At 35.3% G+C, this 26147-nt stretch overlaps 1 protein-coding gene across 9 annotated transcripts in view; it reads left to right on the forward strand.

Moving 5' to 3' along the window:
• ATRNL1 (attractin like 1) overlaps positions 1-26147 on the forward strand; it is a 520660-nt gene that overhangs the window by 85491 nt on the left and 409022 nt on the right. For all 9 annotated transcript variants that reach the window (XM_074907807.1, XM_074907805.1, XM_074907804.1 and 6 more), the window contains exons 9-13: positions 1761-1944; positions 5859-6013; positions 20130-20214; positions 22063-22271; positions 23187-23305. In XM_074907807.1, coding sequence (XP_074763908.1) covers positions 1761-1944; positions 5859-6013; positions 20130-20214; positions 22063-22271; positions 23187-23305 — 752 coding nt within the window. The remainder of the gene's footprint in view (positions 1-1760; positions 1945-5858; positions 6014-20129; positions 20215-22062; positions 22272-23186; positions 23306-26147) is intronic.

Here is a 26147-nt window from a genome sequence, read left to right on the forward strand (position 1 = left end):
TTATGTGGAGGAATAGTCATTTTCCCCTGAAAAGCATATATGTCTATCTTTAGGACTGATCATTATTTAAATGAAAATGAGGATGGTGTTAGTGATAGGAAGGTGTATCTGCAGCTTGACTCCTCACCATCCCTCTTATATAAATTGTATCAAATATATTTGTTAGTAAGGTAATATGTATGTAAGATACAGTATTATTGGTAAAAATCTGATGGTTTTGTTCAGAGTTGCAGTTCTTAATAGATTGATAATATCCAGTGTAGAGATTGGAATAAAATACTAGTTACATTACATATAAATAATGTAAATATACTATGTCAGATATAAATAGTGTATTACACAAATATTAACATTCATACACACAAAAAATCAGCATAAGTCTTCCCGTTTAATCTATACTTTATAATTTGCTATAAGCACTTGTTACTGAAAAAAAATGTAACTTGCTTATAGATGTAGTGCCTGGAAACCACTTAATGAAAGTAGAATAAGAACAGTAATAACTGAAAGTCGTGACTCTTTACTGAACAGAAGAATCTGGAGGAAAAAGAGGTAATCTTAAACTACCTACGTAATATCAGATAAGAATTGAAAAGGGATTTAAACTGACTTTAAGATGAACCAAGTTATATGGTGTTGTGTGCTAGCCTTGGATAAATAACTGTATAATGGCAGCCAATTTAGGCGAAGAATTAGGAGAATGCTCCATTTTGAAAGTCCTTGTCCACGCTTTCTATTCTTCTGACATAATCTTCAAGAGGCTGTAAGTGAATTATTTCTTCCATTTCACATCTGTAGAACTGGTTGCCTAATCATCATCGGCTCTTTTAAATAGGCTGGCTTCTACAGGAGATACCTCCTGGCTTGTTCTTTTTGTGACTTATGTCAGGAGCTGGGAAGATAGAGGGGGACAGGGAAATGGAAATTTCAGGGCCACAGGCAACAAGAAGTCGCTTAACCTCTCTATCTTTTTTGTTGCTATGGTAAATTATTTTCCAGTTGTGTTTTATTCTTCAGTCATAACAGCTATTGTGAATGGTTTTATTTGGTGTCTCTTTGCAGTTATTAATGATGTGATGTAAAATGTGGATTTAAGTGCCAGTTTAATGAGCTGCTATCAAATTATCCTTCTGTGAGTTTTCAGCAACTGAGTAGGTATATTTGCAGTTAAATAACTAAGAGTAGTTGGAAACTGATTTTTATCTCAATAATTTTACAGTTTACTAGCAAAGTGCCTGTCTGTAGCCATGTGTACTTTGAGCTACTTCACATTACGTGCTTCTCACAACTCTCAGCAGTTCAGTTTCTGCTATTCTTCTTAGACAGTTTTCCCATGATGGAGTACAGGTGTTCCTAATGTAGCTGAAGCACTGAATCCTCATCAGCCATCTCTGGTGGGACAAAATTAAGTTTGAGAGAGAATTCATTGTAACTCTTAATATTTTTCAAAAGATTTGGGCTTTTTCTCTTTTGTTTTGTCTGTGTCCTGAACTCACGCATGGGAGAATATGAGCTACTGCCTGGTACCTGTAACAACAAAGTATTTGAGATTTAATCAAGAATAGCAGATGATACTCTAATAACATTATTCAGTTGCAGATATTTTGATACATTTGTATAAAATTACTTCTTAAAACAAGTCCCTAGTTGTTACTATATTTAGAATTATAGTGAAAATGATTTTATATCCTTTAAACTCCTAGTATTGCATGTTAGCAATTGGAAGCCTTAAAATTATGGTTTTTGTACATCTGTTACAGGGTCTAATTCTTGGCTTGTACCAGAAACAAAAGGAGCGATTGTGCAAGGTGGATATGGCCATACTAGTGTCTATGATGAACTCACAAAATCTATTTATGTCCATGGTGGATACAAAGCGTTACCTGGCAATAAATATGGATTGGTGGATGATCTTTACAAATATGAAGTTAATACTCGGACATGGTAAGTGGAATTTATAATGTAGGAAACTAAGTTATTTCTTACTGAAAAAAACCCCCATAAGCATAGAGTGAGGTAGAGTAAGGTTATAGTAAGGTCACATAGGTACCTCCATATCCTTTGCATGTTGCAGAACAGTGTGTTCTTTGCAACAAAATGGAAGATTGTGGTAAGGGATTATACTTTAGGCAGGGGATTAATGGAGCTACACATCGAAGGAATGGCAAGGAGGAAGCTTTGCGCGTGTTCTACAAATTAAGAAAAGGTTCTCTTATCCAGATATAACCACTGTGCAGAAATAGTACATGTGTACTGCTTCCACATGTTATGAATATACTGCTGATGCCATTCAAGTACCTGTTATTTATATAAGTAGAGAAATCTAAGAGTTGTGGAAGGCTATTTTTCACAAAACTACAAGAAATAAGAGAAAACTCTTGGTATTGTATAAGGATCCTTAGTTACTAATTTTCTTGGTATTTATATTTTTGACAGTTCTTTGTCCCTCAAGTTTATTGTAAATTATGAATGTCACTTATATGTTATGTATAGAAAGTGGCCTTAAATCTTTTTTTCTTACCTTAGAGGTGATTTGAGATCAAGAACTATTTCTTAGAACATTTTATTCTTACAATTTAATATTTGTGTTGAGCACTAACAACTGTAAGCACACAAGACTTCATCTCGGATGTTGGAAATGTAGGTTTGATTTCACTGAGGCTTTTGATTTTTAATGTCACTAACTCATGACACTTAGAAACATTATTACAAGAATTTTTTGTCCCTTTTAAAGTATTTTTACATTTCTGGAATTTTAACAATCTGTTCTTGGAACAAAGTGATATTGTATCCTTTGGTCTGATCAACAATGTAATAATAATTATTGGAATATTTCTATTTATTCATTCATATAAAAACTAATAGTGATTGCTTCGATCTATACTAATGTGGCATTCTTTGCAACTTGTAGAGAACTTATTCATTTAAAGAGTATTATACTGAAAGTCAATTGTCATATGAGACTGAAAACTGGCTGAGAGAATGGGGTAATGACACTTACATGGTAATAAAATTTTTACTATATCTGTGCCATAATCAATATTCAGAAATTTCAGTAAGGCATCTGAGCCTGAAAGTGCCACTGGCTAGGTGGTAAGGCATGAGGAAGAGGTGAAACCACAACAGCTTTCTAATTCCTGTGGCATTTTTCAAACTCACATTTTCTTGTCCTCACTCTGTTTCTCTGTCTGATCTGGATGAGGTTCATTGATTCCCTAAGTCCTGATATACAAAGCTGATTACTTTTTTATTCAGTGACACATGGGTTTTCATTTTTCATATCAAATAGACATCAACTTTGTTTCTTGGAACGTGAGGGGGTGATATTTTAATTCCTAGTGTGAACATTATTTCTCATACATGATGGAGAATTACAGCATTTGTAATACCTACATTGCTTTGCATTACTTGCATGCGGCTGCAGTTGGAAATTGGGGGACAAGGTGGTGCTGGGCTTAGATAATGGCCTGAAAGAATAGAAGCAACTGCTGGCTCCTGGGTATTTCTATTACTGTTATAACATGCTGCTGTGTGCAACACTTGGCATTGGTATAGTTACCATGGCCTAATGTTTGCAGATACATGTATAAGTGCATAAATAATGAGTTCAGTGTAAAGTGTATTTGAGACTCACATAATTTTCATGGGGTTGGTATGTGTTGGAGAATGCTGAAGATTGCTCTCATCAGTGATGCTAATGGATACTAAAAATCATGGCCAAATTAACAAACTTGGTCTGTATTATGCTTCTGCTGAATCTTGGGGAAAAGTTACTGTTACCAGGAGGAATGAGACTGAGAATACAATATGCAAAGTTTAGGGGGGAAAGAAACCCCCTGTACAACATGGAGACCAGGGCGAGGGCAATGTAGTTGGTGACAAGTAGAAAAGTGCGTAGGCCAAAGAAAAAAGTGTGAGGATTGCTGTTATAGCCATGGTGGAGAGGAGAGGAAAGAGTCTGTTTTCCTTGGAACAGTGTACGGCTCTTACGGCCTTTAGTGATCAAGACAACTATTTGTAGCCAGCTGCAAGGCGCGATAATCAAGACAGAGCCTAGTGTATAGCAGTTAATGTAAATTAGGAGGTAGCTGTAGAAAACTGGTAAAGCAAAAGACAGAAAGAAATCTGTAGTCTGAATGGATAAGAACAACATGTTCTTAATATCATTATTTCAACTCATAGCAGCAGTATTCCTCCATTGCTATTCAAAATAACTGTTAAAAATAATGTCTTTGTCCATTTCCTTGTCATTCCTAAATTTATATATGTTGCTAATTGATGAGTTGAACCCAAATATCATGGTTTTCTGGGTACGTACCATAACTGATCTGTATCAAACTGCTTAGAAAAACAGTTACGTGGTGCATTGTTTTCAAAGTATATTTATGAGAAATACACAACAAAACCAGAAGTTGCTTAACAGAACAAAAAAAAAGGGTTAAAACTGGAAGCACGTTGGTGGGTATGCTGTTAGCTTGAAGGAATTACTGCATTTTTAAGCAATTTACAAACCCCTTCATTTACTTCCATTTAGTCTGGTATTTCCTTCAATGTTACTTTCTATGGGTAGGGGGGAATTTAAATAAATGAGAACATGAGAATTTAGGTTTAATGCCTTCCTCGCAGCTTGTTTAAACATATTATCTCTTATATGATCTTCTTAGAAAATATTTACATCATTACATCTAAACAATGAGACACACTTTAAACCCTTTCACCTAAACCTTATGATGATGTAAAAATATTGAACAAATATTACCAGTGTGATTCAAGAGAGGCAGTATTATTCAATCAGAAGGAAAGATTGTCAAGTCAGTATGTTCCTATGTTACAGGAAACAACTGACAAAACAGTTTAATTGTAGGTGTAAGAAACACGCAGTAGCACAAGTGAAAGTGAGTCTAAACTTGAAAACTCTTAGATTACTGAGACAAGAGTTTATCAGGGGAATGTTAATAATACTTTTTACTGGTGATCTAATCAGCTCTTGATAAACATGTCTACATCTGGTCCACTTAACCAATTCAGGCTGGCAAAACCCACAAACACTTACTCTCTCCCTTGGTAAGATTTATGTGCTGTGATTGAATCAAGTTTGTGTTTTGTTCTTTCTACTAACCCCACACCTGCCCCTTTAAGACTGTAATATTGATAGCTCTTGGCTACTGTTGGGCACATTTTATTGTTCTGGCACAAGGCAGACCACATAGTCACAGGCTAAAATGAATGAAGAGAGATCAAAGACTCAATCTGCGTGGATTATTTTTTTCTGGTACTGAAATTCTGTATGTTTGAGTTTGCCAGCCTGAATATATTTATGAAGCAGTGCAAGTGTTTTTCATCATGCCTAGAATGACTTCTACCATTTCTTTTTCAGGTCTGAGTGTTCAATTCATAATAAAAAAAAATAATGTTTCTCCTTTCCCAATACTTAGGATGGTCTAAAGACTCCTTTAGCCTTCTAAAGAATTCTTTATTGAATTTCTTGAGCAAAAAAGGTTAGCTAAGGATATATAAGAATAGGTATTAATAATATGACTGGATTTTCATTCAGAGTAAAATTTACCATATCATTAATCACTTGTGGAGAATGTAAACACGATACAATTTATTTCATACATTTTATTGAATAAAAAAAATTAATTTAAACCACCCATGACATTTTAAATGAATACTAAATATAATTGTTGTAACGTGAGCAAATTAATAATCTTAGAAATAATCTGAATACATTTCATCATATTTACTAATAGCTTTAGTGTTTTCCTTGTATTTTATATTGATTTCATCTATATATTTTCTTGATGTATGTATACAGTGTCTCACATGTTAGTGTATTAATTTTTTATATTTTACAGGACCATTTTGAAAGAGAGTGGTTTTGCAAGGTACCTTCATTCAGCTGTCTTAATAAATGGAGCTATGCTCATTTTTGGTGGAAACACTCATAATGATACTTCCCTGAGTAATGGTGCAAAGTGTTTTTCTGCTGACTTTCTTGCATATGATATAGGTATGTATTGTATTGTAATTTTTTCATTTGAGTTCGAAATACCACAGTTTTGCTTTCTCAAGTCCAGCTAATGATACTCTTTAAAGTCTTTATCCAAAACACCTTCAAGTTATTTATAAATTATATTGTAAAATTAAAACCAGGCTTTTGTTCCATGATTTTCTTAATGTTTTAGTTTGTGGGACAAAGCATAGTAGCTAAAATGATCAGTTAAAAAAAATATACCTAATAGTGTCTTAGAATACAAAGAACAGTTATGTTGCTAAATGAATTGTCAGGGTTGATGCGTTTTGGTGTTATGAAAGTGTGTTTGTGCAGAGACCCTGGTGGTTATTACCTCCAAGTGTTGATTTTTTTCATACTAAATATCTACATAATACTAATAAAATATAATGCTGAAATTGAAAAAACAAAACCAATTAAAAAAAAAAATCCCCCTAAACCGGAACCAAAACATTTCCCCAAGTAACACTTGAGAGGTTCCTAAAAAGGTTTGAAATTGGCAGGGTTTGGTAAAATGCATTACTCAGTGCTTATATCAAGGCACCACATGGGTCTGAATTGAAAACTGGGGAGTGGAGAAGCCAGGGTAGGCAGCAGTCCAAAAGGCAAGTCAGGGTTAATCAGGTGGTGATACTCAAGAAACTGAGAATGCTTCAGCAGCCACAAGCAGAAGAGCAATCTGGAAACACAGCAAGTCCACACTGCAAGAAGCAGAGTCTAGAGAAACAGCCTCTTGGGAGACTGACTGTGGTACGTAGCTGGTTGTAGCTGAATAGACTTAGATCGGGGCTGATAGCTGAGACACATGGATTTTGCTTGATATCTTCCTCTGACAAGCTGCCCTGCCCTCTCCTGCCTCTTCCCATGCATTTCAGATCAGAGTAATAATTAAAAGATTCCTGCCTTTGAGACGTTACTTGATCAGGATAAATGCTTCAGTATAATGCCTGTTTCACAGAGCAATACCCCACCCAAAGTCTAGCATGAGCAGTCTTGCTGAGTGGGAGGAAAATTCTGGGGGACAGTCCCTTGTATAGACTAATGGGATAGTTCATTAAATGAAACAGGATAATAATAGACCATGGAATACTTTTGCGTCATTATGTTAAAGATATATTGTATTTCTGTGGACAACAGTGCAATGAAAATGGCTAGGCTGTTTGTGTTTAGTTTCACAGGACAGGAGATAGTTCTCATCCGATGCTGCTAAAAGAAAAATTTACTTGTGAAGCACTAAAGCCTGCTAGTATGTTGTACAAATGTCAAATTACAGAATTCATTCCCAGTTACTGAGTTCAAAAGGAGAACTGAATAGTAACAAAATAACCCCACAAAACTTTGCTGACAACCGGCTGGGAGGAGGCTGGACTATCATTCAGAGAGAATGAGATAATTGAAAATGACAGTCAATATGAGATAATGTTTAGTGGAACAAGGTGCAAGTCATGCACTTTGGAAATGATAAGAATTTTCTCCTACAAACTGAAGGAAATGACAGTGGCTTGTGTGTCCAAGTCAGGAGTGATATGTGGCTGTGGAATTGGCCTAAGCAGTTCTGATGGGAAGAACACACATTTAAGAAAGACAAACTCAAATGAGGCTCTGCATGGCCAGTGATAGTAAGGATGACTTGAAGCATGAGGAGCCTTTAGGAGATAATAAAAGGATGTTGTATATTTAATTTCACAAGAGAGTGGCTGAGAGCAGAAAAGATTGTTGTATATAAGTACATAAGAATACACTTTGGAGGGAAACTCTTCAAGGTAAAAGAGTCTCAAGGCAAGACTAGATGTGTGTAAGCTTTCAGTCTGTAGAATGGTTCCAACCATTAGAGCTGGGCACTTATGGAAAAGCTTTTCTATAAAATTGTGGAGGCTGTAAATCTAAGGGAATTTAACGAGTCCACAATCTGTTTCCTGTCTTGTTTATTGCCAGTGCTGTTCTTACCATAAATAGTTTTTCCCTTCCTTAATGTTCATGTCTGTATTTTATGCATAGGCTGCAAATATAAACACACAGGTCATACTTGGGCTGAAAAGCACAGCCACTTGTCCTGAGTGCTAAAAATTGCAAAATGTGTCCGAGCAGTCTGGGAAATGGTGCATGATATTGTTGAGAAAAGCCTGTGGATAGTGCCTAGAACTACTTTTGGCAAGTGTTAATCATCTGACTACAGTAGTAGAAGAGGGTGAGACATGATCCTTTCTATAGGACTAGTTGATGGCTCTTTAAGGTTTTCTGTATAGATATCAACAAAAGGTGTTTGCTTTCATATGAAAATAATCAGTAAATTAAGTACATGGAACATATATGTGTTATTTCCTGCCAGTTTCACTGGATGTGCCTATAATGCCTTTTCAAAACAGTTGAATTTTTGGACTATATCCCTGTATTACATATTCTATAGCTTCTTGCAGGCATCTGATGGTGTGAGCTATTGATTTTGTTCTCACTTCAGTTTACATCTGGTTTTAATTTTTAATGAAACAGAGCTCCCTCTTCATTTTAGAGGGTAATATTGCTTATTGGTCTACATTTATTTGTAGAATGTGCACTTGAGAATCAATAGTATGAGTCTCAGGATCTGAATAATTGTAACTTTGTCTTTCATGCAGGAAGAGTTTTTTTTATCCTGGTTAATGAAAATGTTGTATGCTCTTTTTTGCTTTTTTAATGTGAAACAATATTTTTCTTCTAGTTGATTACAATATTTAATATGGTATTCGTATTTTCTTGCAAGTCACATTCTTGATGTGTTATCAAGCCGATGAAGTATAAAAGAAATTGCTGTAGTAATTACTCTTTAAAAAAAATTTAAATCTATGAAGATTGATTTGATTCAGACTTAATCTTCTGTATTCTTTTCACCAAATTAAAAACACAATTTCACAGCACATATTAGATAGACATACTTTTCCAGAAAACAGTAAATACTTATTTTACTAAGGATTAAATAATTATGGAGTGGGTATATTTCAGAATTTTATTTCCTTTTTATCATGAGTTTTTGAACAACACTTGGAAGAAAAAATATATGATGCTATCAGTATCACGTTTCCTAGATACTTTGCAAGTGATGGAGTGTTGTGCTCTGTCTTGTAAAAAATGGGTGCTGTCTGGAAACCAGCTGAATCCTGGAGATAGAGCCTATACTATTTATGTTCATGTTGGGCTATAGAGTACTTTTGATTATATCTCTTATTATATGTGACATGGTGTTATGGATAGATTGCTTCAGCTTTTTATTATCCATGAAAATGCTTACTGTTTTTCATATTAATGTGAAATAACTATTTGGGGGGATTCATCTCAGTTAAGTTTAGCTGTATAAAAGGTTGTTTTCTAATATAATCTGGTAATCCAGTCTCCTTCTCTAGGGTAGAGCTGCTTTTTTTAAATTATTTTTCTGAAATTAATCATTGCTCTCTAGGTACTGAACTTAGTCTACACGAATAAATTTTAGACAGTTAAAATGTCATGAGTAAATGTCATGAGCCAAGACCTCAATTCAGTCATTTAAAATGCATACTGCACCTGAATATATTTGTTAAACTTGGAGATCTGGAGATGTTATAAAAACTATTATGGTGCCCTAATTTTCATAATTTATGTTGTTTAGTGTGTTTACTTAAATAACAGTTAGTTTATAAGTCTGCTGCATAAAATGAGCTTTAGAAAGCAGGCCTTTGGTATGCTTTTGTCCTTCTCTGATATTTTAGCAAACTCTCTGCTAAGTTGCTCTGGCAACTCTGACAAAGATCCACAAATGTTTATCCTCATAGAGGTGAGGTATTTTCCAACTGTACTGATATTGCTTCCATTATGCTGACAGAGGAACCTTAGCAATGGGGACAGGGCTGCTACTGGGCTCAGTCTTGGATGCTGTGGTTGACCTGCAGTTTTCTAACTGATGTTTGTTATGGCTTTTCTTATCTGCTGTTCACTGGAGTGCTGTAGTTACCTGCTCAGTATGTAAAAAGAAACTGAAGGGCCTCAACTGGTGAGGTCCTGCCTATTATGGGCATAATGTCAGTGTTCAACCTAGGATGTTTATTCAGGTCTTCCATTATAGCATTTTTAAAGATACTTGTAGAAGCTTTCTCATTTAGAAAAGAAATTTGAGTAAGTGCATATAGCAAGAATATATATGCAGTGCTTGTGAAAATCTGTGCTCTGTGACAGCTCTTTGGAAATCGGGGAGTTACATGTGCAAAGGACAGTTTGTACGATAACTATACACATAATAATGACAGTTATTACAAACTGAGATGTGTGTGTCTGAAAATCTGGCTTCATGCTTGTAATTAATAGGGATTTATCTTTCAAAATAATATATTATCTTGTTCTTCAGTCTTTGCTGTGCAATTGAGAAACTATATATTAGGACCTGTACCCCAAGTTGTCCTAATTCCTTAGCACTGCTTTGTAATATATAAAAATCACATACCTTTGGGAGGCTGAGACATGGTAGAAAGAAAGTAGGTAATTGTCACTGACTTAAAATTCTACAAAGTTCTTAGATCCCACAGAGATTAGTTTAAATAAATATGTAATAGAACTAGAGAGGAAGCATGACGTGTCAGTATTGATGTTTTGCTTATGTTTTCTTCTTGGTACAAAGTTTGACATTAGTTCAGTCTGCTTTTTTTCTTCGGGAACTAAATCACACGGGTTGGTGACTGTTGGTCTCAAATTCACCACTGAACTAGGTTTTCTGCCTACAGAGTGGTAGAGTCATTCAACCAGGCTCGGTGCTGGGGATATTTTTTTCTGAATAGTTGATTAATTGAATTATATACATTGTATAAAGAATGGAATACACTTCAGAGAGAAACCATGGTGTCCTGTCTACTGTACAAAGTTCTAGTCCAACTCCTGCTCCAAACAAAGTGTTATTGTTTTGCAGAAGTTAGTCTGAGTATACATCTCGATAACTGGGCTGAATTCTGTGGAAGAATAAGAGCACCGAAATAAATAACATTCTGTGCAAAGAAGTTCTTAATTTTTTAAACATTTATAAACAAAATGAAACCATTTCATGAAGACATCTCATTCTCTGTCATGACTAGGGATTATTTGGTGCAAGTTAGGAGATTTGAGGATGTTTTATACATACATTTACATGACTTTGAACAAAAATAGTATACTTGAATCAGCTATCGGCTGAAATGAGATAAAAGCTATTATGGATTCTTCTTGCTGCTATTGGCCTTCTGATATTGCAGCAGTCATGAGAAACCCTCCCATAGAAATGCAATTCTGTGGTATTGTCCCAAAACATAGCAGAAGTTACACTGTGAGTGTTCAGCCACACTCTTTATCTTCTGGGCTGTACCAACAACCAGCTTTTTGGAACAAGATTATGTCTGGTAAACAGATTTGGAGCAAGAATCCTACCCTGCTCCGTTCTCTCGTGTAGGCTTGGGAAGAAAAGAGGGTGCAGCATTAAAACTTTGGTTTTTTGCTTTTATCCTCAATTGTTATATTTGATATGAAGGTTTTAACACATCATGTGTCTTCCTTATGCTGCCCTATAATTAACATTACAGTGCTGATAAATGTATTGTCATACAAATTGTAAATCAGATTTATACATTAGCATTACTGGAAAGCTTTTATCTCTCTAAATGTGTGGATGGGTAGTTGGAAGGCCATGTCCATGTGGGTTTTAATTTTCTGAAGGAAAGCTAATATTGACCCTGGGGAACCTGTTGAAGTACTACTTAAAAAAACCCACCACCATGCTATGTATTTAAATACATATATGTATTAAGTATATATTTAAGTGTATGTATATACACAAATTTACATATGTGCACGTTGAACTTTATATTATATTTTATGAGTATTCAGATGCAGAATTTGCAGATAAAAGTAGATTAATTGGCCACACAGAATCAGAATTTAAAAGATATTCTAACTACTGATTGATATTTAAAAATAAAAGGAAAAAAATGCTTTTTCTAAGAGTAATGATATTTTAGTTGCTGGCTAAATGGTAATGTTAGTAAATATATTTCTGTATGCCTAAGGCACTTCCTGTAGTTTCAGTGTATGAAGCATTCAGTCTGTCTTTTGTTTCATGTATGCCAGTTGCTAAGGTACCTGGATACCCTAGAAATATATAGAGGATGACTGACAGGGAACCTCTGTAAATGACAAAATCTGAAATCATTGATACGTGGCAGCTGCTTCCATGCTCTCTCTTAGTGGTAGTTGTATTTCAGCTTTGTCTGTATCTATGGGAGAAGTGCAATAATCCATACATCTAAGATAATGATATACTCCACAATGTTTCTTTTGTAAGTCTTGTTACTGTCTGAATTTCAATTTATTATTATGGAATAAATAATATGCAAGTTCAATTCCTAATGAAAGACAATATTGCATGTGAAATATTGTTTCTTTTAAGGACAGCTCTTAATCTCATCTTTGGAAAAAATTTTGAAGACTATTTCATGAGTTTAACTTTAGTTTCACTTGTAATCAAACATATTGCTTGTATTTTGTTATGAAATGAATTGTTTATTCAGAAATTGTTTGCTCGTAAAATAAATTGTTTCAACTCTAGTCCTTGTCATCAACAAAATAAATATTCTTAAATGTCTCTAAAGATTTATTTTTTATTGATTTCCAGTGCAAACCTATCTATTTTTACAATTCTCCCTCCTTCTGGAGTTAAGAGATTATCAATGTTCTATCACAAAGAAAATGTAAAGCAGCGGCTGTGATAGATTGTTTTATGTGTTCCTGCGCACTTAAGTCATAAATGCAGTTCTGGTGCAGTCTGTAGTAGCAATTACCTCCGTATCGCTGTACTATTAGAAGAGCAGAACTGTAATAATATAATGCACTAATTGCTCCATTTAATAGTAAAGCTCAAGGTTGTTGTTTTTTTAATATTGCTTAGGGAGTCACTGTTATGTATATAGACTCTGCTGTAGATGTTAGATCTATAGTTTAAATTCAATTCATGCTGTTTCAGACATAGTTGCCTTTATGTTTTCCTGAGAGTAAGGAGATTTTTATTATCTGAACAAAGTAAAATATTTATGCAGTGTGGATTGAATTGGAAAGTAAGTTTTTTGTTCATACCTAACTGTCGTGGTTTAACCCCAGCCAGCAACTAAGCACCATGCAGCCGGTTGCTCACTCCTCCCCGTCCAAAAAAAGGTGAAATTTGTGGGTTGAGATAAGTTCAATAAGTAAAATATAACAACAATAGTAATGATGATAATAATAATAAAGGATATAGCAAAAAGATAACTAACACCAGAGAGAAAAAGCCCAAGTGATGCACAATGCAATTGTTCACTACCTGCTAACTGATGTCTGGACAGTCCAGAAGCAGTGATCTGCCCCTCTCTGCCAACTATCCCCAGTTTATATACTGAGCACAATGTCTTATAGTATGGAATATCCCTTTGCCTAGTTCGGGTCAGCTGTCCTGGCCGTGCTTCCTCCCAGCTTCTTGTGTACCTCCTCACTGGCAGAGCATGGGAAACTGAAAATTCCTTGGCTTAGGATAAGCTCTACTTAGCAACAACTAAAGCATCAGTGCGTTATCAACATTATTTTCACACTAAATCCAAACCACAGCACACTACCAGCTACTAGGAAGAAAATGAACTCTGTCCCAGCCAAACCCAAGACACTAACTTTCATGGTGTTTTAGTTGTTTATGGTGTTCAGTTGTCCAGAGTCACAAAAAAAGAGAACCAGACAGAGTATGTGCCCATACTTTTGTGAAATAATATATCTTCTTTTACCAGAGTACAACTGAGTAGTTACTGGAAATATGTGAAGAGAAAATACAAGCATAATCTGACATTGGATTTTACATAGTACGTAAGGCTGCATGGCCAGTGTTACAGAGTGTGTCACTGAGCAGAATCACTGGCATTTCAAATCTGTTTAAATAGTTTAAAATCAAGAAAAGTGTTAATGCAGACACGAAGTAGGTAGCTTTGTATACCTTTTTGTAAAGCATAGCTCCAAATGGAGTAAAATGTCACTAAACAGGCCTGCCAATGTCAAAATACAAATGTGATCATGGAAGTAAAGTAAGGAACATCGGTTGCCCCTTTTTTAGAGACTGACCTAACAATTTTTGCTTCCTATTTCTAACAATATTATTTTAAAATTTTGTATTCAGTGTAACAGCATTAACTCAGAGTAGTGAAGAGTAGTTAATAGTTAGGGTGCTTTCCTCAGAGATGAAAGCTCTAGGTTTGAATCCCACTGGGGAGGAAATGAACCTGTTTCTCCTATATTTTGGGTCATTATTCTAGCTACTATTAAACTACATAAAATAAACTTTTTTTTCTTTTATAGTATTTTAGAAGTATGAACTCTTTCCATTCTTTAAAGGGAATGGTAAGACTATCACTTCAAGAGAGTTCCACCTGCCAGTTCTGAGTGGGCATGGTGCTTCTGGTTTAGTCTTGAGTGCAGTATTGGGCATTGCTCAGGGGGGGAGAAAAATGAAGTGTAAAGAAACTTCTGTACAATCCTTACAGTTTTTCATCTGAGTTTCTATAGTATTTTCTGCAGAGGGAATGTTTAAGTTCCTTGATGTTTTCTTATATTCTTTATAAAATTTTGTAGATATGAGAGCAAGCTGTCAAGATTTTCAGAGTCATTCTCAGAGTTGTTGAAAATAATTGAGATGTCCATAATACATTTAATAAATCAGATGAAGAAAGGAGAGACTAATCACCTTTAAAACAGCTTGTAGATGTGCGGTTCTCTTAGATTTTCATAAATCAGAATTTGAACTGGAGATAGTTGGATGCTCAACTTGAAAGAGCTTTATTAATTCAGACATGAATTTAATGGAGCTGTGTTAACTTGCTTCTGCTTCAGTTCTGCCCTAATGTTTAAGTAATACATTGTTCAAAATCAGATGTGAAAGATAAGTCCAAACTTTATAGTGCCCTCCAACCCTAAACAGGTTTTTAATGGTATCTTCAACGGTATATCCGAAGAGCAAAAGTCACTCATAAAATGACCTGCAGGCCTAACAAAATGAACTAGGATTCTGTATTTCCCCTATTTTTCTTTCAGTCACATTTTGGTAAATCTGGTCTTAGTTAAATATTTTAAAGCAGATCTATGTTAGAGTATTTTACTGATGTGACAATGTTGATTAGAAATGTGACTTTTCTAGGAAGTCATATTGGGAAACATTCTAGTAATGCATGAATACATTGTACTAGTGTTTATATATATATTAGTATGATATATACTATAGCATATTCCTCTTGCTCTACTGTATATGCTATTATAGTACCTTTGTATTGATGTAACTGGTTGTATTTTTAGTGATCTCAACAATGGAACCTTAATGGTTCCTAGTGAATTCTCAGGGACTCCTTCCCTGTGTCTCTATGTCCCTTGTAGACAGCCTAGATTCCCATCTGAGTTCAAGATCTGTGAAATTTTCTGTACTGTTGCAACATTGAGAACTTTTATAGAAAATATCTTGGTCATCCTCTCTGATACCAGTAATGCAATATTGCCAGTAGGATATAGATGAGAAGAATACAGGTGATTAGACAAAGTAAAGGGTGTCGAGGCCTATGGGGGTGCACTACCCCATGCAAAGTATAACTGGAGTTTTCCTCTGCCAGCATCAGCTGGATCACCTCGAATCTGGTGCATTTCTGTGGCATGTTTCACCATATCAGTAACTTGTTTGGCTGGCAAATTTACTCTGAGCCACCTGTGTATCATCTGGTAACCATTTAATTTACACTAGGGAGGAGTATGAAGCTTTTTATTATTTAGTAGTAGTTCTTGAAGTTGAAGCCTTACTAATAGGAATAAAAGCCACTGTATTCCTCATACTTCTCAGTGACTCCAAATCAATTAGCAGAATTTTAAATTAATATTATCACTTCTTCATCTGCTTAGTAACTGTTTCTGTTAAAAACAGTATGCACTTCTGTGTGCTATATATTATACCTGGATTCATGCAGAGACAATGGTAAATACAACCAGTACCATATCTTCCACTTATTATCTGCATAATACCTTAAGAGTGCATGACATTTGAGAGTGAAGTATTTCATTCTTCACTCTCTAGAGCTTACCATCCTTATTAGACTTAATACAACAAATACAACGCACAAAAGGCCGTAAAGTGATAATGTTGAAACTCCTACTGCCTTTGCTGTTTGTGGCTTTCTTCTTGGAACTGTACTGCAAATATGGGTACTTTGAAATGTTCAGAAGAAGTTTGGAGATGATGGGCAGGGATGAATTCTATTTGATTCTTTACCGAAACCCACCAAAAATCAGTTGGTTAACTATCTGTATTTGGTATTAACCGATCTGGGCAGAGGAACTCAGATCAGGAATTTAAAGCTGAGCAAAAGTATTACTCTTGCACAGTTCTCCGTTCAGTAGTCATTGAGAAGGCTAGGAGGAGATAAGAGGGAAGGCTATTTGTAACGTGCTTCCCTCCCCCTTTTTTTTCCTTGTACTTATTGAAAAGACCTGCCAGTTTGACAAATACCATTGGCAAGAAAGGAATTATTATATCTCCAGCCCTCAAGGGTTTCTTATCTCAAAGCTGGCCTTTATTATGGTTTTATGGTTTTCCTTTGGCATTAAATCTTGCTTTTTCTTAAATAAATTTCTAAGTACAGGAAACACTATATATTTGTATATATGTTTGTAAAAATACAAAGAAGTGCAACAGTTTCCAAAACCGGATGAAAATTTAGTGTGGGTTTTTAAAATCATTTCCTTTACTATCAAAGGCATATGAGCTCAGACATGCTGTTTCTGTTAACATGCAATGACTTACAGCAGCAAAAACTTGATTTTAAAGTATAACTAAGATTTTGCCGATCAGTTGTACCATTAAAATGTTTGCTTTTTATAGCTTTTAAAATTGAAATATTTTCTTGAAATACAAATTGAATTCCTGATTGTTGGTCACTTATTTCCAATAAATGATATTATTGTTCTGCATTTCTTACATAATTCAAACATCATGGAGGCATCAGATGCCAGTGTTATGCTGGAATATGGGGATTACACAACTTTCATATTTAATAGTACTCCTATCTTCATCTGCAACTTGTGATCATAAGTAATTGATTGTTGCCCTAGTACTGTGATCTATTTTGTTGAAACTGTTTTCAGGAACAGTGTCTCTGGCATGTATGTACTTTCACCATTCTATTCAAGTAGAGGGAAAAAAAAAGAATTGTGAAAGGTGAACTCTATTAACAATACCATAATTTTGTAATATTATGTTAACAGTGATAGTGACAGAAGGTAGAAATTGAGAAGTGGCAAGATTTTGGGGGTGCATTAGGAAGTGAATTAAATTTACTGTACTTTCTTTTTCTTCAAACTATTAAATTCATTCTGAGTTCACCATCTGATGCTGAAATTATTGGTGTTTGGACCATCTGTGTTAATCTCATAATAATGTGCTTTTAGTTTCTGTCTGCAGTTTATAAAGAGATGTAATTGACCTATCCATCACAGCCACAGCCTCACTCTGACTCTCTCTATGGGCTCAGGCTGTGATCCCGTGGAAGCCCAAGTCAATCTGGTGGCATATTATGCAGTTTTGCCTGTGGCCATGACGTCCTGTCCCCTCTCATGTGCCGAGTCCACCCTTGTGTGACCTTGCACTGAGCTTTTTCGGCACGGTATGCTAACAGGCTACTAACTGGACAAAGTGCTGCTCTGAATAATTTTCTTCATTAGAAGTGTGTGAAGAGCAGCACTAGCAGAGATGAACTCTCTGACAGCGGGAATGAGAACAGGGCCAGTGTAGCCAGCAGTTAGAGTGACTTAGGCTCTGTATGACAACAGCCTGGAGGACAGTCTTGGATTTCCTAATATCCATTTTCTGTTGTTTTAGACTGAGGAAGGAGGAAGAAAGAGTGTGGGGTTTTTTTTTTTTTTTTTAATTTATCTTTCAACCTTAAGCAGACTTCCTTGAAATATGTGGTCCGATAGTGATTGCATAAATTATTCCAAATTTTAAAATTCAGTATACCTTATTTAGATGTAGCTGTCATTGGAATCTTACAGGTAAATGAATTCAGCAATATTAGGTAAAAATCAACCTGGGTAATAACTGCATTAAGACCCTAGAGACAGTTTTCAGATGTGTTCCCCACAGTCTTGCTGCATGTCACCAACTTTTTCTGACTGTTGGTCTCTGTCAACACTTCTGCTTCTCTGTGGTATTAACATTGACTCTGCAGCTTCTACAGGCATGTACTCTGTCCAGTTCTGTATATTCTGGAGAGTATGCTGAGCCAATAGGTCTTTTTTTTTTTTTTTTTTTGTCTTAGAGTCCAAACTGATAGCTTTGCCACTGGTTTAAAAGAAAAAGTGTCATCTTGTTATTCTGGTTTCAAACAATGTTAAGGCAAAATGCAAGTAAGTTTTCATTGAGCATATCTGAAAGGAGTATATAAATATCAAGCACCTAAATATATATATATATATATATGTAAACTGGAGAGGTCTCTCTCCCTTTAACTCCTTTTCAATTTTGGATTTGATCCTTATCTTAGTGTATAGCAGATTTTTTTTTTTTTCAGATGAGAAAACTATAACCCTCTCTGATATGAAAGTTTCCTGAAAGTTTACCTTACCTGTCTTCAAGTCCTGTTATGATGATAATTTCTAGAAATGATTTGCCTGCTCTGTAGAAAAGTACTTTGTTTTAAAGGTATTTCCTTGAAGTTTCAATCTCTAGGTACTCCCTATTTCTGTTAACTGTGGGATTTGAATATTTGAAGTCGGTAAAGATAAGTAGGAGTTAATGAAGAAAGGACTAATTGTTCCAAAGAACTAAAATCCCAGTCAGGACAGAAAAATGAAACCACACCAAAACCATATTTGTAAATGTTTCTACATCAGTACTAAAAGAAATATGCTTGAATAATTGATTTGACGTGAATATACTGGTATGACATTCATCTCAAATGTGTGATGAAAGGAATTGGTAGCATACTTTAATCGAGATGCCAAAAGTAAGATGATAATGAGGTGGGTTGCACAGCTGGAGGAGTGGTGTCCTTATCTTAAAGCACTTCTGAAAAGAAATAAGTTAACTGTCGAAGATGTTCCATGAAATACATATGAATTGAAATCCTTTGGCTAGTTTGAGAGCGTGTAATGTTAGGGCAGTGCTACTGATCACTTGATGACAATGATGGGAGTGGTTGTTGTTGAAATGGGCTGTGAAGGCAGAGAACTTTGTAATAAAGGACACTTCTGTGGGTATCCCTTGACCCTAATAATTGGCATGACAGATAAGTGTTGCTGACAGGTTCTTGGAGTACCTACTCAATGAATGCATCTAAAGGTAGTACCTATTGATTTATTCTTGAGCAATGCAAATATAACTTCTCGGAACTAGTGGTTGCAGCATGCTCAAATCCTGCAACTTCTGGAAGTGTAGAAGAATCTTCATGCATATTAATCCTTTCTCCAGAAAATTCATCAATGATGCACTTAAAAGGGGGACCTACCTAAAAATCAAAACACTACTCAAGAAACAAAAAGAAAGACCAAAAATTACAAAATGACATTAATGAATCGTGTTTAAATATTGATAGTGTGTATATCACTGCTTTGTGATATATATTGATAAATGCATATCACTGTGAATAAAGACTCTAAAAGGACTCTATGAAGTCTGAAGAAAATATTTAAACAGCAGAATAAAGCAGATTAGCAGTAGGAAGAACCAGTTTAGCTTTCACCTACTGAGGACAGAAAAGAAGTCTCTCAAATCCTGCCGATTTTGCAGAATAATTTAATATAAAGCCCTAGAAACTGATATTAATGATTTTAAATAAGTCAAATTTTGTTTTAGAGTCCATGAGATCAATAGGTGATGAAAGCATGTTAAGAACATTTGAAGGTCATGAGGTATAGATGGTCTGTTTTTACAGCAGAGTCTATGAGGGTTACCAGCATTGATCCTTCTGGGAAAGGAGAGGAAATAGGAAATAAAGTTAGTTGATACTTAAAATGCAAGAGTGCTGATAAAACCCATTTTACATAGATTTTGCTGAAAACTTTTTGAATTATATATGTTTTTGTTTGCTTTTGTTTTGTCTTTCAGCTTGTGATGAATGGAAGATTTTACCAAAACCTAATCTGCATCGAGATGTCAACAGATTTGGTCACACTGCTGTTGTCAGTAATGGGTAAATGAAGTGTTTTTTAAATTTTCCTGGTCGTTTTTCTGAATGAAAAAACTGTGGCAGAAATTCTCTCTATGTGAAGTATGGTCAATGGCATAATCTGATGTAATTTGTTAACATGAAAAGTAGTGCTCATTAGGGGCTTTACTTGTTTTAGGTAAACTGTACAGCTAACTGTCAATCTGACGTGCTGTGGGATCTCTTCAATGGCATTTTATATGAACCTACTACTGCACTGAGGTGTTTCCTCAGTATTGTGAACTACAGTGATTTTTGAAAATCAGTACCGACTATAATTCTCTCTTAGATGTGACAGGAGAAATCTTCTCTCTTTGCAGCATGCTATAATTCGTTGTTCTACAATCATAAAATCAAAAACATGTAACTAAAATTTGCTTGGATAAAGCAAGATTTTGATGATACTGGTACAGTTATCATCACTAACAACTTGCAGGAAAAAAAGCCTGCCAGCATCTAGACTATATTAACTATATTGCTTATCCTCTAGAAAATGTAGCATTTGTTGAGTAGAGGAGCTCAGTAAAGCTTCATCATCTCGAAACAGGAGATGGAGTGGATTTTCTGGATTTGATGGCTGAACTCTCTGCTTCCTCTACCCCAGCCCCCAAAGATGGGACTATAGGACAAACATCTCTGTTTTTTTGTTTTAGTGAAAACTGTAGTCAGGTTTAAAGAAATTTCTACTGTCTGCTTGTGTTAGTTTAACTATTACTGGTTGCCAAATGGCCTAATGATGCGACAGTTGCCGTACTATAGATATTGTACTACTGATCATACCTCTTTGTTATTCATCATGTTAATAAACTCAGTATTTAAGTATATGTGGGCAACTTACAGATCCTCTACATATGGATATTATATAGGTCAGAAGTAATGGAGTTGATAAATAATATTGCAAATAGGAGTTTGACTGATTTCAACAGAAACCTAGTAAGTTATAACTGTACGGAGACCACTTGAAAATTAATGAACAGCTTCATTAAAAGAAAATGGCTTGGAAGTAATGAATTCAGCAGCTGGTAGATTTTCATTCTGATTTGTGTTGTTTTAAGACATCTAAGGTATGTCTGATACTTTGAGAACTGTCATTTTCAGTGCATTAGATTCAAGGTGAAAATGCCTTTTTTTTTTTTTTTTTTTTTTTTCCCCCTGAATTTAATGGTATTTTTAGTAGGGTTTTTTGTACAAAAGAAGTGTAGTACAAGATACTCTTCAAAGATTTTTTGCTATTGGTAACTGTATGGTTAATTCTGTTTTAAGAGTATATGATGTAACATATATGCAAGTTTTTTATTATTGTCTTTTATCTGGGGCTGTTTTTAATTTTAAATGAGAAGGATAAGATCTCAAATCTAGTATTCTGGTTCTGATGTCAGCAGCTACTCCACCGGAAATGTTACTGTAAAGAAATATCCATCTGCCAATTATTACTGGCTGTCTTTGAAATCTTCTTGAAGAAAAATGTTCTCATTTCCTGCAGCCCATTATTTCACGCTCTGTTCTCATTATCTAACTCTAAAAATGAGTAGTTTCCTCCATAGCTGCTCCTTCTTCTCTCCAGATATTTGATATATGTCACTCACTAATACATATAGCACAGTGCACTTTGAGCAATTTTTTTGTTAGTCTAAAATTCCGTGGAGAAATAAATTGAAAAACTTAACAATCTTTATAATAAAATCACTGACAGAGTCTTTATTAGAGAGAGGTGAAGAATGCTTTTTATAGTATTATGTATTATATTTTTACTGTATATCAAGACAGATAAAATCATGAAAATGTTATCTATAGCTACAATAACCATTATATTTTCTTGCTTTTTCCTAATAGGTCTATGTATATATTTGGGGGTTTTTCGAGTGTTCTTTTGAATGACATCCTCGTGTACAAGCCTCCAAACTGTGAAGCATTCAGAGATGAAGAGCTGTGTAAAAATGCTCGTCCAGGGATAAGGTGTCTGTGGAACAAGAAACATTGTGAATCTTGGGAATCTGGACATGCTAATAATATCCTTAGAGCAAAATGTCCTAAGAGAACAGGTAAGTCGAATTTTAGTGTTACAGTGCCAGATTTGCAATGTGATGCAGGAGATGGGGGGGGAGGGAACACAAATGAACCCCCCAGGAATCAACCAAGTGGAATCAGTGATTGGACTGTTGAGACTGTTCCTCTCTGAGAATACTCAATGCAAAGGATTTATGAATTAATTTTAAAAATCATTCAATTCTGGATTTCTTTTTTTTTATTTTAAATACAGCGAAGTAGGTGCAAAACAGCAAAAGTTTAAGGTGTTAAGGGATACAAAACATAAGAGGATTCAAAGAGAAGAATTTACTTCATTGGGAGCTAAAGCATAAAATGACTTTAGATTGGATTTGGCTCAGTGTGTTTGAAGCATTTATAAAAGGGTGAGCTTTGAAATATTGTAACTGAATTAGTTTTCCTCTTTCTCCACCTTCTCCTGTTTCACGATACAGACGCACGTACATACATATATATAAGCCTTCATATGTCTGTGTGTTTTTTAACATCCATCTTAGATTTTTAAAAAATTTTATTTATTTACTACTTTTACCACCACCTTCTTGCATAGCAAGAAACCTGCATCTGAAGAGAATCTTGTGTTAAACTAAAGGAGTGAAGAATGAATAGTTTAAGAAACTTTCTGATACTCTTATGTACTGTGCTAAGAGAGCTTGCATGCTGCAAATCAGTGAATATTCCTTTAGTTGATGTGAGACTTAGGAACCTTCGAATATAGTTGTTACTAAAGGAATTTTTAAAGTAAATCTTATTAACTGAATAGAATTAATTTCCTACAGTAACTTAAACCTTTATGAATGGCTGGAGTTCAAATGAAGGATGTAACAAAAAATGCTCTAAGCAAGTGTTTAAAATGTGGTATTATTCTCCTTCTGTGCGATGTTTCTTTTTGACTTTCATTTGTATTACAGCTGCTGCAGATGACAGATGTTACCGATACGCAGACTGTGCGAGCTGCACTGCCAATACAAATGGGTGCCAGTGGTGTGATGACAAGAAGTGCATTTCAGCAAATAGTAACTGTAGCATGGTGAGTGTTTGCAAATCTATGAGCATGTTTATTAATACTGTTTCTCTTCTAGCCAAAGCAGAGGCCTGGTGCAGCAAATGAGAGGGACACCCTACTAATTGTAGCTTGTTTTGAACACAAACGTAAACATGTTTGCCTAACTTTGCAGTAAAAGTGTTGCAAAGGGCAGATTTGGTCTGCAGCAAAGATTCCAGGGCAAAACATCAATGTATTCCTTAGGATTGTGTTAGCCCACTGCATTTCTCCCAGGACAAATACCATCGTCTCCTAATTAATGACATTTGGAATGTTCCAGTCATTATCAACTTGGGTTTTGTACAGTATGCAGGCAGAAACCATGGAATCCCATGAAGGGTGGCTGTTCATTTTATTCCTTTTCAAACAGGACCAGGTCAGTTTTGTTGGTCTTGATATTTTTATTGTTGATCATCATATAAATGTTTTTTAAGTCTTGAAGTTACTTGTCATCTCATTAAAGGAATATGAGCCTCTGTCACCATGAGATTAACTGGCTTGTGATGATTTGGTAAGATTGTTCTGATTGTTGTAAATACAAGCAATAAGAACATGCAGATTCACACAAGTTTATATTTTTCTAATTTAAATATTGCTTAGTGCCATGTTTTATACTTTATGTTGTCTACCGGCTGCTGCATGTCTTGCCTTTTCATTTGATTTTTTTGACATAATAGTGTTGTAGCTTTATAAATTTTATCTCCTTAGATTTTTCAGCTAGCTCTAGACAACTGGCTGTACTTGAGTTCAAAATCCTTTCTTTAAACATTTCCATTAGTGAAAGTAACTTGCTCTCTGGTTTGAACCTCATGCAAATCAGTCTTCTTCTCTAGACAGACAAATTAAGGTGTGAGATGGATTGACTCTGACTCAAATCTTGCCCATTCAGAGTGAGCACAGCCAGCTCTAATCACTGGCATTTGTAGCTAGTCACTATTAATAAAAGCAATGCAGACACCAATTCATCAGCAGCCATGTTATAAGTCTGTCAGAGGGATTTCACATTCCAGGCACTAATGGTTAGTTTCCTTTGTGATCTTCAAGGGCTCTTCTTTTCCTAACACATTGTACTATATTAGGTGCCAATTTTCTAACTGTGGTTTCCAACTCTTAAGCAAGGAACAGTTGCTAAGGAGCAGACCATCTTCATCCCTAATAAATGTGGAGCACTGGGTATTTTAGCACAAGCTTCTCAGTTCAGTATCTTTCTGTGACAACCTTTCATGACCAAGATTGTCAGCTTAATTAGCAACTGATGCACCAGTCTTCTCTATATCATTTCCTGTCTTTTATTCAGGGTTTCAAGTGGATCGCAAAGGCTGCTGGTGGAGTTACTAAAGAATGGGACAGTGAATATTCATTGAAATTATTTCTGAAAAGAGTTACTACCCTAAGTCAAAGGTGGCTATTGCAAAATAGTGTATTGGCTGGGAGGTGATGGAGGCAGAATTTTGTAGCTATTGACATAAACCCACCAAAATAGCATTAACAGAATGTCACCATGTGGGGAAATGGAATGGATCAGGCTGATTATCCATTTTCATAGACTGCTACGTCTCGATTAGGCCCACAAAATTAAAATGTTGTCACAGTACTGTGATGGTAATGTGGGATAACAAGCTGTAGACTCAAAAACATCACAAGGAGAAAGCCCCATTTTTGCAGCTGTACAAAGGCCTTGATTTATGACTTAAATCATAGAACATCCAGATGAGACAGACAATAATGTTTTAGAATCTGTTGCTTTTGTTTCATGGAAACTGGCCAGCATACTGCAGATATGTTGGCAATCAGTTTGGCATCAGCCTCATGGTCCTGGATATCTGCAAAGCAGTGACTGTTCTGCTGATTGGAAGGGTTGTAAAATATGGAAATTTCCCTGAAATAACTCTGGACAGATGGACTTCATAAGTAGTACTAATGTGTTGATGATACACATATACCTGTGTGTGCTCACCATCTGATGTGGGTCGGCACATTAACAGGACACTATTCCTCTACTGTGCAGACTCATGGATCATCAAGATATATATCATACTCATATCTGATGTAATTTCAGGTAGAGGCTTGTAATGCCAGGTCATTCTGGGGGTCTGGCTCCTTTCAGCACTAGCAAGCTGATTTTTCTCCCATAAGCACTCACATAAGTGGGATACTTCTGCATACTATGGTTTAAGTTGATAGGCAAATGCTTCTCCTGTATTGCCCAACTAGGAAAGTTTACTTAAAATATGTGGAGTGGTTCAATATGGTAATGAAATTTAGCTTGTGAGTAGATTGAACAGCATGCTAGCAGTAGTGTCTCATTGTCTGTTTTCTACTGTTAAATATATATATTGGAGATTTTGATTGTTATAAGGATTTTGAAGGTTGCCTTGAGAAGTTACACCACTGAAATTCCCCAGACTGCTTAGAGTGGTTTTACATAATACACTGAAGTTATTACATAATACAATGTAGTGCTTATGTATAAAATAAAATAAAAATAATTTTTGTCTTTTGGATTGATGGATGCTAAAAATGGTAAGATCACCTACTCTACCTTTTCAAAAAAAGCAGATATTAGTTTGCCATAGGGCAAAAGCAGCTATAATACTGTCATTAACACTGTCCTATGCCAAGTACAGACTTCATGAACTGTGGCATACTAGTATCTGTACAACTTGCTCTTTCATAACCCTCTTCATCTAGTCCAGGGCTGTTTTCAGTTTTGAAACGGAGAATATTGTTTAAGACTTTGTCACAGAGAAGGAAATTATGTCATTGTACCTATTGTTTTTCTCCCACACATTGGATGTCTGCATCAAAGATGGAAATTTAAACAGGA

This window comes from Athene noctua, chromosome 5, assembly GCF_965140245.1.
Source record: "Athene noctua chromosome 5, bAthNoc1.hap1.1, whole genome shotgun sequence".
In the NCBI taxonomy this organism is placed as follows: domain Eukaryota; kingdom Metazoa; phylum Chordata; class Aves; order Strigiformes; family Strigidae; genus Athene; species Athene noctua.